Below are 18,246 nucleotides of genomic sequence, written 5' to 3' on the forward strand. Positions count from 1 at the left end.
CTAAGATCATAATAAAGTCTTTATACAATTCAAATTTTCCTCTGTAATTTTCAGGTATTTCTAGTCTTTATAATAAAATCTTTTAACGGATAGCAAATAACACAAAAAACCTGCAGGGCTTCTATATTACATATAGAAGTTTAATCGTTCAGAATGATTCAAATCTGTACCATTTAATTCCCACTTAAATCAATAAGCCTATGTTCTGACTAAGCCAATTTCAGTGAACTCTAAATTCAATATTAATCTGTATACAATAGAGACTGTTAATGAAAATTCTACATTGCGTATATATATATTTTAAAAAATTAATACTTACTGATAAACATTCTGAAAACCACCTTAGCTTTTTTCCTCGAGGATTACTATTTAGCTTCTCTATTTCTTGTTTAATATCCCTAGATACTTTCCCACAGAGCAAAGGAGGAGCACCTATTTCAACTGCACGATCTATTAAAAACCAATAATCAAAATATTTGAAAAGAAAATTGAACATAAGATCAACATATATTTTATCTCATAGATGAAGACAACTGTGCATGCCAAACTTGGTTTTCTGACCCTCTCAATTTCACCTAGGGACTCTACAGTAATGTATTAACAGATTTCACCATCTATATTGTTCTGTGGTATGGGCAATTATCCTGAACATTTCTTATGTCTGTTTCTATTAAATCTGCTTTCCAGTATTACAGTTTTCATATTGCAAATCTTCTTTAAGTCAGGCAAGAAAATAGAATGTTTAATGGGTATCAGAATGAGTCCCCGAGTATAGTTTGTTATTCAGTAAGAATTCAGATTCTGTTTCACCATTAGTTATGCAAAACCATTTGTGATAAAGTTGTTAACATTCATGAACATAATAAACTATAATGTCAGCTGAAATAGGAATAGATGTCTTCATATGGAATTTGTCAAATTTATTTGTTCTTATTTATTTGTACATTAATAAGGTGTATTAAAAGTAGTATTTTTATTTGATACATGCTTATACCTAAACACAAACAATAAAGCAATACAATTAAAAGATATTTAATTTTGTATATAAATAAATGTATAAACAAACAGCTATTTAATTATTTTACAGCATTATATTATCCCAGTACTACCACTATTTGTACAACTATTTTACAACTATTGCTACTTCTTAAAGAGAAGAATACATCTCTAAAACTTCAGGAAATCTGACTCAAAAAATACTTCAAAGAAAAATCAATTCCAAACAGTGAAAAAAAGATGTATGTTCACTCTAATAAGGGGGGCAAATATGGAAGTAAAATGTGTACCAAATCCATCAACATATTTAATTATCAACATACAGCAACCTGCAAAAATAGAGGGATAATGAAAATACAATATCAATAGGAATTGTGTATAATGCTTAGAGCACGAGTCCCCAACCTCCAGTCCATGGACTGGCACCGGCCCATAGCATGCAAGCAACCAGGCTGAACGAACAAGCGAAGCCCCATCCATGGGATGCAGATAGTACGCAAAACCACATCCCCTCTGGTCCATTGAAAAACCTTTCTCCATGGCACCAGTCCCTGGTGCCCAAAAGGTTAGGGACCTCTGGCTTAGAGTGAAAAAGAGAATATAACTCATGTATGACCTGAAGAAAATACAGTGATACCTTGGTACTCAACTGCTTTGGAACTCATCGAATTTGGTACTTAACACATTTTGATGCAAAAATTTTCCTGGTACTTAACATTTGTTTGGTACTTAATGCACAAGCTAGAACTTGTCGGTGTTGGCTGCCTTGTGACTCACTACATTATTCCTTATGGAAAAAAATGTTTGGTAATCATCATTTTTGTACTCATTGTGCCTTCCAGAACAAATTAACAATGAGTACCAAGGTACCACTATAAATGTATTAGAGATATTCCACAGCCTTTCACAAAAGCCATCATTTACTCACCAATGTTTCCAATTATCTCATCCCATGATCTGTCTGCCAAGATGCATAAGTGGAGAGGATTTATCAGAGGTGTTAAAGACCAAAGTCTCACAGTGGAATCTCGGGAACAAGAGGCCATAGTGAAAGGGTAGCTAGGATGACAAGTTAATCCTAAAGAAAAGGAATTAAGGAATTTCAATGTAATATTTTAAAATAATAGGATTTTCAAAAGGAATATAAAATGTACAAAAACATAGAATCAAACATGTTACCATAAACATCTGCACCATGATCATACACAGTGTCCAGGCATGTACCATCTCTTGTGTCCCATACTTTGATTGTATAATCCCAACTGCCAGATATCAATAGATAAGGTATTTCTGTATTCCACAACAATCCTCGTACTGGTCCTGTATGCCCACTAAGAATATTGATACAAGCATCTTGTGTGTAATCCCATATCCGAACAGTGCTATAAAAAAAAGATGACATTTTATTGCAATATTTTGATCATCTCCAGATAAAACCACAAACCTATTGCGGTGCATGGAAGAATCTTGATGAAACTTTGTCACAGTACCGTTTCCTATGATTTCTTTTACTATAAATTAAGGGACATGATCTAATTTAGTGAAAAACTAAGACCTGATGTTCCAAAATAGTGATTTTTCATAGTCACAGGAATTGCCATATCCACACTAGAATTTGAAAATAACATTTATTTTTAAAGGAACATGATACAATTTATTTCTTTTTTTAATACAAATATTTTATTAAGTTTTTATAGTTACAAATCTCTAGTGTCTAACAACGTGTTGTCTGGGTTCATATAATTAACATTAATAGTAATACAGCTTCCATTTCTACTCTCTATTGCGTTTTTCTAGCCATTTATAAAAATTATCCCCCGTTTGAAAATATTCTGTATCTTTTTTCCCTTTCATTTTCAGTTTAAGCCTATCTATTTCCGCACAATCCAAAATTTTCCTAATTATATCTTCTTCCGCTGGTGTTTCTTCATTTTTCCAATACTGTGCAAATGTAATTCTCACTGCTACATGTAATTTTAAATATATACATTTTTGTCATAGTTCTCTGTAATTATACCTAGAAGAAATAGTTCTGGCTTAAAATCTATATGTTTTCTTACAATTTTTTCTAACCACATGTGTATTTTTGACCAATTTTTTTTTTTGCCTTAGGGCATGTCCACCAAAGGTGATAGTACACGCCTGGCTTTTGCCTACATTTCCAACAGTTACTAGACATGTTTTTAAATATTTTTGCTAATCTTCCAGGTGGTAGATGCCATCTATAAAACATTTTATATAAATTTTCTTTATAAGTAGCTGCCCTTGTTATTTTATAATATCTTTCCCACAAATGTTGCTATTTTTCTAATTCTGTATTGTGCCCAAAAGTTTTTGCTCAAGTTATCATTGTTTCTTTAACTTGTTCATCTTCCATCTTCAGGTGTAACAAAAATTTATAGAGTTTTTTAATCAGTTTTTCATCTGATGACAATAATATCTGGTCAAACTCTGTTTGCAATCTTTATAAAAACTATATATTTTAGCATCTTTTTCGTATCTCATTTGCATTTGCAAGTGTGGCCACCATGATAGCTCAATGCCCTGTTCTTCCAGTTCTTGTTTAGTTTGTAATTTTCCATCAGATTCAAATTGTCTCTGTATGTCACCAGTTTCTCATAGTTGATTAAATTTGGGTGCACAAACGCTTCCATTGTAGAGATCCATCCTGGTATTTTCAAATAAATTTTCATTTTTATCTTTTTATCTTTTTCTTGTCAGAAGTAAGGCATTTCTTATATAATGATTTTGAAAGTATTTGTGTATTTTGTTCTTCCCATACCATAGAAAAGCATACCATCCAAGTTGTAGGTCATGTCCCTCTACACATAGTAATCTTTTGTATCTAACGGTTATCCACTCTTTTAACCATGTTAACACAGCCACTTGATAATATAGAACCCAGTCTGGTAGGCCAAATCCTCCATTTGCTTTTGCTTGTAGCAATTTCAGTCTTATTCTGGCTTTTTTCCCTTGCCAGATAAATTTCAAAATCAATGCATTTAGCTCATCAAAAAAAAATGTTTTCTAATTTTATAGCTATTGTTTGGAACAGGAAAAGTAGTTTTGGTAAAATATTTATTTTCACCATTGGTATTCTTCCCAAGATTGATAATTGTAAATTTTTCCATCTTTCCAAATCTGATTTTATTTGTTTTAACAGTTTAAAATAGTTATCTTCTTTTAATGTCTCATATCTTGCTGTTAAGGTATTTAATGTATTTAACTTTCTTAACTATCTGGAGATCTGTTTTTTTCTGACAATTGATTTTTTTTTGTTGTTTATCTGTAAGGTTTTTAACTATCACTTTAGTCTTATCTCTATTTATTTTCAATCCTGCTACTTCTCCAAATTCTTCAATCTTTGTCAATAATTTAGGGCTTGTCTCCAAGGGATCTTCTAATATAAATACCAAATCATCTGCAAATGCTTGTAATTTATATTTTTCATCTATTATCTCCATACCTTTAATTTCTGGGTCCTGTCTAACATTTCTATTCAGCACTTCCAGAGTTGTAAATAATGATTGGAGATAGTGGATACCCTTGTCTTGTACCTTTTTTAATATTAAAATTCTCTGTAAAATCTCCATTTACAATTACTTTAGCCATTTGTCTACGGTAAATTGTTTTAATTATATTTATAAAGTTTTCTCCAAAGTCCATATAGTTTAATTGTTGTACCATAAATTGGCAGTTGACATTATCAAAAGCTTTCTGCGCATCTATGTAAAAAGATTAATGCCATTTATTTCCCTGGATGCATTTCGTAATATTCCAAGGTATCTAAGATCATTCTTAGGTTGTTCTTTATTGTCTCTTTAGTAAAAATCCATTTTGATCTGAATGTATAAATTCAATCAAAAATCTTTTTAGTCTTTCTGCTATTATTGAGGCGAAAAGTTTGTAATCCACATTTAATAACGATATTGGTCTATAATTCTTTAACTGAGTCAAGCCTGAATCTTCTTTTGGTATTAAGTTGACATTGGCTTCTATCCAAGTATTTGGTAGTTTGGTTTCTACTAATACTTCATTACATACTTCTTGCATTAATGGGATTAGTATATCTTGTATACTTTTATAAAATTTATGCCTATTTGAGTAAAATATATATTGAGATTTCTTTGGGTTTTTCTCTCCATATATCCCGTATATGGATTTCTTCTGCCATTTTAAAAAAGCCCTAGGTAAAATGTTTCTATCTTTTTTCCCTATTTTACTACTTCTGTAGTCTAGCTTTGCATCTACAATTGCATTGAAATCTACTACTAAGCAAATATTTTGATATTCCATTTTCACAATTTTCTTATATAATTTTTGATAAAATTCTTCTTTGTTGTTCGGTGCATAGATTGCTACCATCAATGTCTGTTTTTTATTTAACATCATTTCCACCATTAGTATTCTTCCTTCTTCATCTGCATAAATTTGTTTTGGGTTCATTATTTCGTTAATGTATAAAGCTACTCCTCTTTTTCTTTTGTTGGGCTGATGAAAAGAAAAGCTTCCCAATTTTCGGGCATTCCAGAAATTTATAATGTTGTCTTTTAATATGTGTTTCTTGCAGATAAACTATATCCCTTTTGAGTTTTTATTGTCATGTAAAGATTTTTATCCTTTTAAAAGGGGAGTTCAATCCATTTATATTCATTGAGAGAATCCCATTATCCTTCTCCAGCTTCTTCAATTATATTTAGATTTTATTCTTCTAGTTCAGTAATGGCAAACCTTTTAGAGACTGAGTGCCCCAACCCATTCCCACCCGCCCCACTCCCGCTGCACCCCACCTGCATGACCACCCACTGCATCCACAGCTCGCCGATCGCCCAAGCAGCCCAGAAGCACCATGACAGCCAAACTCTCTGCCTGCACCCCACAGCATCAACTGTGGTGGGGTGCGAGGGTGGAGTCTTGTCCCCACTGCCTGGCTGCCATGTCCTTGGCTGCGCTGCTCCACATGGGTCATGCTTGGGGGCGATTCTCCTCTGGGAGGGCTGCTGGTGAGAAGGAGACCACAAGGGGAGTGTGCATGCCCACAGAGAGGGCTCTGAATGCCGCCTCTGGCAACAGCGTGCATGCCCACAGAGAGGGCTCTGAATGCCGCCTCTGGCACATGTGCCATAAGTTTGCCACCACTGTTTTAATTGTTCTTGTCTGTCTCTGTTCTTTTCCCTTTGCCCCTTCTTCTTGATTTGTGTTTTCTATATCTTCTTCTTCCCTTTGTTTGGCTGCCCCTTTTATTGCTGTTTCTTCCTATTTTCTGGATTCCCATTCTGGTTGAAATTCTGAGCTTCCTTCTTCAAAAAAACTCTGTGTCTCTCATAAAATTCCATTGCTTTAAAGACAGAATCCAATCTGTATCTTTTGGAGTCCCAATTGAATAATATCCCCTCTGGCATCAGCCATCTAAAACTCCTTTTTAATTAATTTTTTGATCAAGAATTGGTAGTCTCTTTGTGAATCTCTTATCCTCCTATGTATCTGCTTCAAGACTACAATTTCTTTTTCCTTAATGGGTCATCTCTGACTCTTCTCAATATCTCATCTCTTATTGATTTTTTGAGAAATCTGACATGTACCTCTGTAGGGAATTTATTTCTTCTTGCGTAACTTGAGTTGACTCTTAAATTATATTCTTTCTGTCACAGATGACATGGAGTAGTTTATGTTTACTCAATCATCTATGTATCACCATTTCACAATTATATGTGAAGCATTTCTCCAATTAATAGTGTCTAGCCCCTTACTTTTCCCCACTGGAGGAAAAAGAAACATGGTTTTCTCTGCTGCCTTTTCCTTCTGTCACGCTATACTTATTTATTCAGAAATAAGTCCTACTTATTTTAAGCGAGACCTATGTCTAGTAAATGTATGTAGAAATGTAGCTGAAATCTTCTAAAGCCTATCTTAAAATTATGAAACAGATACCATATTTAGAACTTAAAACAAATACAATAAAGATTGAGACATTCCAAAAAGACAGGTGATTATATAAGAGGAATGTTCTGACTTGGTTGATGAAGGTGATATAAAACTACAGAATTATAATAGAACTATCTATTGTAGAACTGCATTGTTCAAGCTATGACAAGTAACCATTAAATACCATTAATACAGGTTGTACTATAGGTTACATGCAATCCTTATGTGCCCAATTGGTCCCCTCTTCTTCTGACAGTTCACACTGATAGAAATTAATGCAATACTCTTCTAACATTTTCCCAGCCTTCATCTTGACATAATTAAAGGCAGACTGCCAGTTTCTTTTAGCCTTGAAAGATGCTGAAAGCATTCAGCTGATAACATCCATCTTCCCACTGACTTGTATCATACTTGTATCATATCACCAAATTGCAATTGGCTGTGTTAGCATAGCATGCTAAATTGTTAGAATAGGCAGCATGTTATGAAATGTAAATAAATATATCATGCTTTGAAATCATGGTGGCTGCATTAAAAATGCCAAAATCACAATACGATTTGCTTCTTTGCAACCTTTGGAGAAATCAGAATTTGCCTTTCCTACATATAGATCATAGATATCAGATTTATAACATAGGCTAGTTATGTCAATCAGCAAATAAATATTGTATAGTGTAGAATTCAGATAATAATTAAAACATTACTGCAAATATTAATGTCATGGTTCCAACAGATGAATCTCTTCAAAAGAACTTCGAGGCATTGTTTTCCTTAAAGAATATTTTATTCAAGAAACAAAGTATCAGCACTACATAGTTGAAGCCAAAACATTCCCCTTCCCTGGCACAAAGTAGCAAAGCGCAATCCCCTCCTCCTTTTAACAGTCATAAATCACATTCCCCAATTAACTTGAAGCGCAGGCTTTCTCCCCATCTCTCTTGTCCACCAAATTTCTATCAACTCTGGACCTAATAATCTTGGGTTCCCACGGCTGAGAATTATTGTTATGACTAGCTGGACTCTCATCCACATTCCCCCTCCCAGCATCAACAAACTCTAAAAGTGATAGAGAAAAGATGGCTACATTTCCATTTGTTGTCAAAGCAAGAACATCCGATGTTAGCAGCGTTGACATCCAGCCCCCCTTACAAAAAGGACAAATCCTGTAATGTAAACAAAAGCACAGGTTAGGGGTTTCCTCTTGGTTTATTAGGGTGTATCTTATAGAACCTATTAATGAGTCTGTCAGCTTTTACATCAGTAGATTTCACCCAGGTGGTCTCAGACAACAGATATCCCTTCCATTGCACTAAGTACTGCAATTTTCCCTTAAAAATTCTAGAATCAAGAATACGCTTTACTTCATAGTGAGTCTGTCCTGCCACCACGAGGGGTCCAGATGCCTTCTTAGGCGGAGGTCTTAAGGTGGAACCCTGAAAAGGTTTCAACAGGCTTCAATGGAAAACAGGGTGAACTTTTCCTAAGAGCCTAGGAAGTTTTAATTCCACCGTAACCAAGTTAATGATCTTTAAAATGGGGAAAGGCCCTAAGTACTTCGGTCCCAACTTCTTACTAGGTAACTTAAGCCGTAAATATTTAGTTAACAGATAAACCTTTTCCCCAACTTGGAATATTCTTTAAGGAGCCCTTTTTTATCTGCCTGTTTTTTGTATGTCTCGGAAGCCTTTTTCAAAGCAGTTTTCGTGGTTTTCCAAACTTCCTCCCACCCCCTCACCCATTGATCAAGAGTTTGGGAAGTGGAGGGCGCTTGGGGTATTCGGCTATTGGGCTGAACTCTTTTCCTGTGGCCACTTTAAAAGGCATGAAGCCGGTGCTGCTATGAACAGAGTTATTGTAAGCCACTTCTGTGAAAGGGAAAGGTCAGTCCAGTTCGTTTGTTGACAATTCACATAGCATCAGAGATACTACTCCACCACTGAGTTCGCAGATTCAGCCACCCCATTGGTAGAGAGGTGAAAAGCCGATGACAGTCCTTGAGATGAGCCAATTAGTTTAAGAAAACTCCTCTAAAACTTAGCTGTGAACTGCACCCCCTTCAGAAATTATTCATTTAGGTGCACCATGCAGTCTGTACATGTGTTTCAGGAATATTTTGGTTAGTCATTGGGCAGACGGGAGCCCTTTGCAGGCAATGAAGTGAGTCTGCTTTGAAAACAGATCTATCACAGTCCAGATGACCGTATTTCCCCTACTTTCAGGTAGATCTACTATAAAATCCATAGCAATATTTTCCCATGGTTGGGAAGGGTCTGTCACTAGTTGCAATAACCCAGGGCATTTCCCTGGAATTCTTTTCATGGTGGGACATACAGCACAACTCCAGGCATAATTTTCCACCTCCCGTTTCAATCCCCACCACCAGAATTGATGGCGGGTGAGGTGTACTGTTTTTAAATATCCAAAGCGCCCAGCCTGTTTTATATCATGGCCATGTCGGAATGCATTAAGGTGGAGGGTCTCTGGCAAATATAGTTTTCCCCTTTTGTAAGCCAAACCATCCCTGTATGTTAGGGAAGTTTGATTGTTCTTGAACCATTGGTCGGTGAGATCTTGTTTTAGGGGCTCTTGAAGGTGGGACTCTGCGCGGTGCAGGTTGAGAAGCAGTTTGTGGATTGGAGATAATTGCCTCATTAACCTCATCATGCTGGCTTTTGTACTGGACAATCTGGATAGAGCATCAGCTAAGAAGTTTTTTCCTCCCGGTATGTACTTTAGGGTGAAGTTAAAACAGTTAAAGCCCATCATACTTGTTTCAGGGACAATTTGCGGGGAGTCTTTAGTGCTTCTAGGTTTTTATGGTCAGTCCATATCTCAAAAGGCACCTTACTCCCTTCTAGATAGTGTTTCCAGTTTAATAGAGCCAATGGATTATGAAAGCTTCCTTTTCCCACACAGCCCCTCTCCTCTCGCAGTAAGTGAATTTTTTTGAGTGTAGGCGCAGGGCTACAGGGTTGCACTCTGGTTCTTTTGCAGTAGCACGGCTCTGATGGCCACATCACTGGCATCGGCTTGAATCACAAAGCGCTTCCCTGGGCAAGGATGCTTTAAGACCGGTTCGACCGCAAATAGTCTTTTTAAATTTTCAAAAGCAGTTTGACAGTTCATAGTCCATGCTAGTGGTTGGCCCAGATATGGCTTTCCTCCCTCTTTGCTTGTTTTTAGTAATTCCATAAGGGACAGGGCAATTTCAGCAAAGGACGGGATGAATTGATAGTAGAAGTTGGCGAATTCCAGAAATCTCTGGAGCTGTTTGCGAGTCTTTGGGGGCTGCCATTCAATTACGGCTTTCACTTTGGTAGGGTCCATTTCAATGCCCTCGCTGGAAATTCTGTAGCAAAAATAATCTAGTCGGGTCTGGTGAAACTCAGTTTGATAGTTTAACATAAAGTTTGGCGTTCAACAGTTTCTTTAGCACTTTTCTCACCAGTTTTACATGGTCAGCCGTTTTCGTGCTGTATATCACGATGTCATCAAGATACACCAAAACCCCTTTGTATAAATGATCACATACCTGATTAATCAGCTGCATGAAGACAGCTGGAGCCATTTGCTGTCCAAAAGGCATGACTTTAAATTGATAGCTCCCCACGGAACAGTTAAAAGCAGTCTTCCACTCATCTCCTTCCTTTATCCTCACCTGGTAATAAGCCTCTCTCAAGTCCAACTTAGCGAAGACCCTCCCCTTTGCCTGGTGGGTCAGTAAGTCATTCAGGAGGGGGAGGGGATATTTGTTTTCCATGCTCACCGCGTTCAGACATTTATAATCTATGCAGAGATGAAGCGACCCGTCTTTTGTTTCTTTAAATAACACCGGGGCTCCCACAGCAGACTTGGCCCATTCGATAAATCCCCTCGCTAAGTTTTTGTTCATATACTGCTGCATCTCCTCCATCTCAAGGGGGGACATAGCGTACATTCTCGGTTGTGGGAGTTTGGTTCCCGGTAACAGTTCGATAGAGCAATAATTGGGCCGGTGAGGAGGCAGTGTTGCATTCTTTCTCACTAAATGCCTCCACTAGGTCCCAGTATTCGCTAGGGATGAGTGGCTCACCTGGTTGAGTCAAGGCAGCCATGTGCACTAGCCCATTGGGTGGGCTAGGTTCTCTTGTAATGTCTGTCAAGTTAAGGGGGGGCTTGGGTCCTTGTTCACAGTCCTTGTTCCCTTCTCCCACTAGATAAATGGTTCCCATTTGTCTAACCAGGTTAGTCCTAGGATCACAGTCTCAGTCATTTTCAAAGCAACAATGAAACGAATGAACTCCCAGTGTTCACCTATTTCTAAGCGTAGAGGTTCAGTCAACTGCGTGACTAAAGTTCCTCCCATTAGGGAGCCATCAGCTTGCTCAAACCTCATAGGTTTGGAGAGCAGCCTTGCTCGTATGCCCATTTTCAGAGCAAGTGATAAGCTAATAACATACCGGGAGCATCCAGAGTCGACTAGTACTTTCAAATCTACCTGGGTCCCCATCTTAGAGATTATGAGTTTGGCAGGTAGAGAAAAAGTGGGACGTGCCGACTCACCATTGGGTCATTCTCTCTGTCATCACTGTTGTAGGAGAGTAGAGTGGTGGCAGGTCCGGCTTGGGGTTCGGCACTCTCCTGCGTGGGGGATGTGACTTGGGCAACAGGTTCCTGCGTGATCCAGTTGGATTTCTCTTTCACCGGCTGCTGGGCTGGTTTCTTTCTCGCTGGTGGTCCCAGTCTATTCTGTTGCTGAGGGTAAGGGACCGGGCAACTCGCTGCTCGATGTCCTTGTTGTCCACATCTTAAGCACTTGATCGGTGGGGCTGCAGTCAACCTGGGATTGTCAGTAGCTGCGGTGGTTGGAGGTTTTCAGGGAGGGTGGCTGTCATTTGGGTTGATCTGGCCTCAGCTCGGCTTCTTGTGGGGGTGGCTTCTTATAGCAGGCGAGCTGAATGTCCATTTTACTGCTGCCTGGTACCATTCTTGCAGCTGATTAGGAACTGCTCAATAGGTACAAGCCTTGGAGGGGTGCTTGTCCAGTTTCTCCCTGAAGTGATGGACTAGGGATGCTCGGGTCACCTCTCTATTTGGCCAGCTATCTTGTGAAACTCTCGTACGTATTCCAGTGTAGGCCTGCCAGTTTGCTTTATCTTGTGGACTTGCTTCTCCGCTTTGAGGGCAAAGGATGGATCCTCAAACTTTGCTCTCAGTCCTAGGAGGAAGAGATGGGGGTCCTCCAGCTCAGGTGCTTGCTCGTTATATAGATTGTTCAGCTACTCAGATGCTTCACCTTCCAAGCTGGAAGCAACCACGTCGACCATAGAGGCTGGGTTCGGATAGAAATAGGCACAGCGGTTCAAGTGAGAGCGCACCTGGTTGAGGAAAAAGATCAGCTTCTCTGGGTCCCCATCGAAGGTTGCTCTAAGAGGTGGCGCCACCAGTGCTGGCCTCCCCACTGTGGATGTTGCACCCCCACTGGTTGCTAGCCCCCCCATGGCTGCTGCTATATCCCCAGTTGCTGCAAGCCTTTCAGCAGTTGTTGCACGTTTGGGGGCTGTTGCCACCCCCATCACTGTTGCTATATTGCCGGCGGCTGTGGCATCTCCAACTACTGTATGACCCCAATGGTCTCAGGGGCACTCCCAGTTGCTGCAAGCCTCCCAGTGATTGCTGCATGTGCGGGAGCTTCTGCCCTTCTCACTGTTGCTGACCTGTGGGCAGTTGTGGTATCCCCAGTTTTTGTAAGCCTCCTGTGGCCCTGGAGGTGGTTGTTGCTGGATCTCATCGGTTGCCAGGCCCTCAGTGGTTGCTGTACAATCGAAGGCGGCAGCCAGCCCCACTGCTGCTGCTGTACTTCCAGCAGTTGCAGAGTTCCTGGTGGCTGCATCACCTCTGGTTGTTGCAAGGCCCGCATCTGCTGCTGCACATTCGGGGGCTGTGGCTGTGGCCCCCCAATTCGATTGATGCACAGCCAGCGACTGCTGGTTTCCCATCCAGGGAGGCTGTGACATCCCCCATTGCTGTATGGGCCCTGGGCTGGGTGGCCAGTAAGCATGTTGATCTGGAGTTTGGCTGTCCCAGTGACGGCTTAAGGTCTGATCTTGTCGGTGGCAATCAAAGAAGGAACTTTTGCAGATCTCCCAGCTGGGAGCAAGACCGAAGCAACTAGGAGAGCTGATTTGGTCGTCAGACAGAGATAAGCCCAGCAGAGATTCCAGACGCTTCGAAACAGCCTTGCAACCCTCAAGGGCTACAAAAGCAGATGAGGTAGAGCTACAACAAAGGGATTCTTGCATATCGCATTCCCCAGACCGGTGGAGAGCTGCCAGGCCGTCTGCCACCAAAGACTCAGGTGAGTGGAAATATCCGTCCGCAGCTCGTAGTCGGTCAGTAGAATATTTGGCAGAAAGATCTGAAGAGTGAGAAGTGAAAAGCAGAAAGCGGAAAGCAACTCCTGCTGAGAGAGGCCTCCAGTCCCTCCCTCCCAGTTGCTTAGCTTCCACTTCTATCTACCAAAACTCATCCTCCCACAGTAAGCTGTCTGAGGCTCCCTCCTCTGGGGTATCAGCAGCTGCCGGGTCACGGTCTTCAAGCAAGTTCTCTTCTCCCATGATGAAATTTTCCCCTGAATCTTTGCCAGCTTCTCTCAAGCCTAGAGACAATGGCTGGAGTTCAGGACCCCAGATAGTTTGAAAAGAAAGATCTTGGCATGATGTCATGGTTCCGACTAGTAAAACAATAATACTCAGCCTTGGGAAAGGAAGGAGTACAAAATTCAAAGAATTTCCAGGCATTGTTTATCCTAAAAAGTCTTTAATCATGTAACAAAGTGTTGGCACAGCACGGTGAATGTCAAGATCTGAATTCCGCTCCCTTCAGCACATAATATCTGGCACCATTCCCTCCTCCAATTAGCAGTCATAATCATGTTCTCCAATCAGTTTGAAGGGCAAAGCTTCCATTCCATTGTATAATGTGCCATTTCTTATCTTATTAAAAACAACCAGGGGAAACATTCTTCCTCCTCCCCCCAGCATCTTCTAATTCTAAGAGCAATGCTTCTTTATATTGTCAAAGCAAAAACATCCAATGTTTGCAGCATTGACATCCAATTTCTCCACTGATTGACTACGGGCTGCAGACAGGTACTTCCACTCACCTAAGTCCTCAGCGGTAGTCAATTTTGTGGTTCTCCACCGATCCAGGGAACGCGACGTGTGGGAAGCCCCTCTTTGCAATTTGACCTCGTCTGCCTTCGAAGCACTTGATGGTGACAAGGACGTCTCAAGGTGTCTAGAGTCTCCACTAGGTAAGGTCCATTCCGATGACCATATCAGCTGTCCTCGCGGCTTGGGTCTTGCTCCCTACTGAGAGGCCTGAAAAAATTCCTTCTCCACCAGCACGCTGGCTTGCGCTCCCCCTTCTGAGGTAGCAGCCACAGCTGGGGTGCTGGTTTCAGGCACTCGTTCCTTCTCCATGCTGAGATCTTCCCCAAATCTTTGTCCGTCTATCCCTCAATTTTAGGAACAGCGACCAGGGCTCAGGAACCCAAGATAGTTAGGTACAAATTGGAGTTTTGGCCTTAATGTCATGGTTCCGACAGATGAATCTCTTCAAAAGAACTTCGAGGCATTGTTTTCCTTAAAGAATCTTTTATTCGAGAAACAAAGTATCAGCACTACATAGCTGAAGCCAAAAACTGAATTCACCTCCCCTGGCACAAAGTAGCAAAGCGCAATTCCCTCCTCCAATTAACAGTCATAAATCACATTCCCCAATTAACTTGAAGTGCGGGCTTTCTCCCCATCTTCCCTGCCTGCCAAATTTCTATCAACTCTGGACCTAATAATCTTGGGTTCCCAAGGCTGAGTATTATTGTTATGACTAGCTGGACTTTCATCCACATTCCCCCTCCCATCATCAACAAACTCTAAAAGCGATAGAGAAAAGATGGCTACATTTCCATCTGTTGTGAAAGCAAGAACATCCAATGTTAGCAGCGTTGACAATTAATACGTTTCATTCAGTATGAACCTAAAGAACGGGCATCAATCCCCATTTTTATTAATGAGAGCAATTTGGTTACAGTCTAGATTTGAATTCTACAAAATTTATCCCGATATTGGGATTTTAGCCAAATATTTGAATACAGATATTGTATTTCACCTTTATGCTAGTGATATAGGTTCTGCAGCACAAATATTAATGCACTACAACATTTTACTCTATCCCAGGCCTTGTGGTGGAGACTATAGTAAAAAACATCAGTTTCCTTGAGGAACATGAGGAGGCTACAATATAAGCAATGGTCTTTGAGAACAATTTAGTGTTTTATGAATAGTCTATGTACTCCTTCCTTTACTAAATCTAAAGTAACTATTTCACTAACTTCAATTATTATAAACAAAATTTAATTCTATGTTAGTGACATAAATTTAAAGAAAAAATATTTACCCATCATCAGAACCACTGCAAAGTATTCCTTCTCTAAGGGGAGACCATCTTACATGAAATACTTTGGCTGTATGCCCACTGAATACTTTCAATGGCTGATCAGAACTAGTTGCTAGATAATAAACACGGACATTTTTATCTTCACATCCGGTCGCTATCATATCTCTGTAAGAAAAATCACAGCCATCAATTACCATACTGGAATCCCACCTTCTAAAATTGCTGAGATCAAGGTTATTAAGTATTAGGAACAGATATGAAAGAAGATGTGGGATATACAATCATCCAAATTTACTATAGAAAATAGAAAGGGGGATGTTTTGCTTATTCACAGCATGAATTGCACAACACATTATTTGTATGTTTAAAAAATGAAGGAGCCTATATGAAGTGGAATAAATTAACAGTAACAACAATACAGAAATTCAACTTTATTTTTTAATTTATTCATTTTATTTATTACATTTACAGGGTTGTAAAAAGGGAGATTTGTTTGTATGCCATTCAACTCCCAATGATTCTGGGTGGCTCACAAGTTAAAGCATTTTAAAAAATAAAAGAAAAAAAGATGATCAAATTGAATAGAAACTGCATTTATCTCATAGTAAGTAATCATTTCTGACATTTTGATATTTTTTTCTAGAATGGTATACCAGTGTGAAAATAATTTTAAATGGCCTTTGTCTAATTGCCTTTGTAATAATTAGGCCCAGTACTCTTCAATATCTTTATAAATGACTTAGATGAGGGAATTGAAGGGGAACTCATCAAATTTGCAGATGACACAAGACTGACAGGAGTAGCCAACACCCCAGAAGACAAGTTCAGGATACAAAAAGATCTTGACAAACTTGAACAATGGGCCCTATATGGAGAATGTGGAGAAAAGCAAAGTCTTACATTTAGGAGGAAAAACCAAAGGTACAAATACAGATTGGGTGAGACCTGGCTTAAAAACAGTAACTGTGAAAATCACCTTGGAGTCCTAGTGGACGTTCACTTGACTATGAGCCAGCAGTATGCAGCAGCAACCAAAAAAGCTAATCCTGGGTTGTATAAACAGAGGCATAGAATAACGCACAGTATTAGTACTGCTTTATAAAACCCTGTAAGAACACACCTGGAACATTATAGATAATTTTGGTCACCATATCACAAAAAAGATGTTGAGAGTTTGGAAAAAAATCAAAGAGCAACTAAGATGATCAAAGGCCTGGAGACTAAAACATACGAAGAAGGGCTATGGGACTTGAGTTTGGCTAGTCTAAAGAAAAGAAGAAATAGGGAAGACATGATAGCAATGTTACAATATCTGAGGGGCTGCCACAAGGCGGCGGGGAGGGCGGTTTTTCACCAAAGCACCAGAGGGAAGGATGAGAAACAATGGCTAGAAATTGATCAAAGAGAGAAGCAACCTGGAATTAAGGAGAAACTTCCTGACAGTGAGGACAATTAACTAGTGGAACAGCTTACCTCCAGAAATCGTGGGCATTCTGTCATTGGAGATTTTTAAGAGGAGACTAGACATTCACCTTTCTGAGATGGTATAGGTTCTCCTGTTTGAGCAGGGGGTTGGACTAGAAGACCTCCAAGGTCACTTCCAGCTCTATTCTATTCTATTCTATTCTATTCTATTCTATTCTATTCTATTCTATTCTATTCTATTCCTATTCTATTCTATTCTATTCTATTCTATTCTATTCATGTCATGGTTCCGACTAATGAAACACTTCAAAGAACATCCAGGCATGTTTATCCTAAAGTCTTTATTAACAGTGTAACAAATTGATGGCACATCATGGATGTATGCCAGAATCTGAATTTCTCTTGCTTGCGTCTAGCTTTTCTTTCTAAACCCCTCCCTTATTTTGCAGTCATAAGTCACATCTTCCAATTAGCCCGGAGGGCAAAGATTCACTTCCGTTCGTTTTTTTCAGTTTCAAGTTTTTTATTGATTTTACAATATTACATTTACATATTTGAAAAGTAGCATGGCAGCTGAGCACAGTAATTCTGTTACATTTGAATATCATCAGTACAAATCTCAAATTATTACAACAAACTAATTCCCTCTCTTTCCCCCATGATATCTACTGTCATGTTCAAACCAATACAGTTCTTATTCTACTAAACAAACATAAAATACCTTTCTAATATTCATCAATAATCTTCAGTCTATACATATCTTAATTAATTTGACATTCCACCTTTTAGACAATAACCTAGTAAGTTTTTTTAACTTTAATTTGCCATTGATATTTAAGTTTAACGTTTAATCTTTATCATTTCCAGGTTTTAGATGATCCCAATTTTTTAAGTCTCCTATCTCACATTTAGAGCTAATAATTTTTTTCTTTTCTTCCTTCTAATTCATCCTTTCTTCCTTTCCAGAAAGAGAAAAAAATTAAAAATAAACTATCAACATTTATACCACAAACCCATATACAAATTTAATTATTAGTACTTATACTTTTAAGTTTTACTTAACCTTTATCTCAACTCATAACAATATCTTAAATTCAAATCTTAATTATTTGTAGACATTCAGATTACATTTACTATTTAATTTGTCCAAATTTTTAATTAAACACAATTCCTTTATCCCGATTGCTCATACATTCTAATATTTAAAATACACACCTTATATATAAATTCTACCATCTATCTTACCCATCTAATGACAATATAATATTTTTATTTCAACATATTTCTAGATTTTATATAACCAAAATTTTCTTTATCTCAAGTCGTTACAATGTCTCGTGTTCAGAATACATATTCTATCTATTTAGATATATTCTATTTTAGAGCTCATATATAGATCAGAACCCCAATCATTTTCAATCTTATTCTAGCTTTTTTCCTCTGCCAGGTCATTTTCCGTAT

The 18,246-nt window shown here is 38.7% G+C and overlaps 1 protein-coding gene across 6 annotated transcripts in view; it reads right to left on the reverse strand.

Moving 5' to 3' along the window:
* WDR17 (WD repeat domain 17) overlaps positions 1 to 18,246 on the reverse strand; it is a 120,171-nt gene that overhangs the window by 49,879 nt on the left and 52,046 nt on the right. For 4 of the 6 annotated variants that reach the window (XR_005553862.1, XM_039320644.1, XM_039320643.1 and 1 more), the window contains exons 12-15: positions 15,361 to 15,525; positions 2,176 to 2,378; positions 1,925 to 2,074; positions 320 to 450 (exon numbers count right to left, since the gene is read on the reverse strand). Coding sequence is in view for 5 of the 6 variants with exons in the window: in XM_039320644.1 (XP_039176578.1) it covers positions 320 to 450; positions 1,925 to 2,074; positions 2,176 to 2,378; positions 15,361 to 15,525 (649 nt within the window). In the remaining variant the exon portion in view is untranslated. The remainder of the gene's footprint in view (positions 1 to 319; positions 451 to 1,924; positions 2,075 to 2,175; positions 2,379 to 15,360; positions 15,526 to 18,246) is intronic. The other 2 variants (XM_039320647.1, XM_039320645.1) reach the window with 1 other exon arrangement.

Source organism: Crotalus tigris, unplaced genomic scaffold (assembly GCF_016545835.1).
Source record: "Crotalus tigris isolate CLP2741 ecotype Arizona unplaced genomic scaffold, ASM1654583v1 scf7180000023675.2660513, whole genome shotgun sequence".
Classification (NCBI taxonomy): domain Eukaryota; kingdom Metazoa; phylum Chordata; class Lepidosauria; order Squamata; family Viperidae; genus Crotalus; species Crotalus tigris.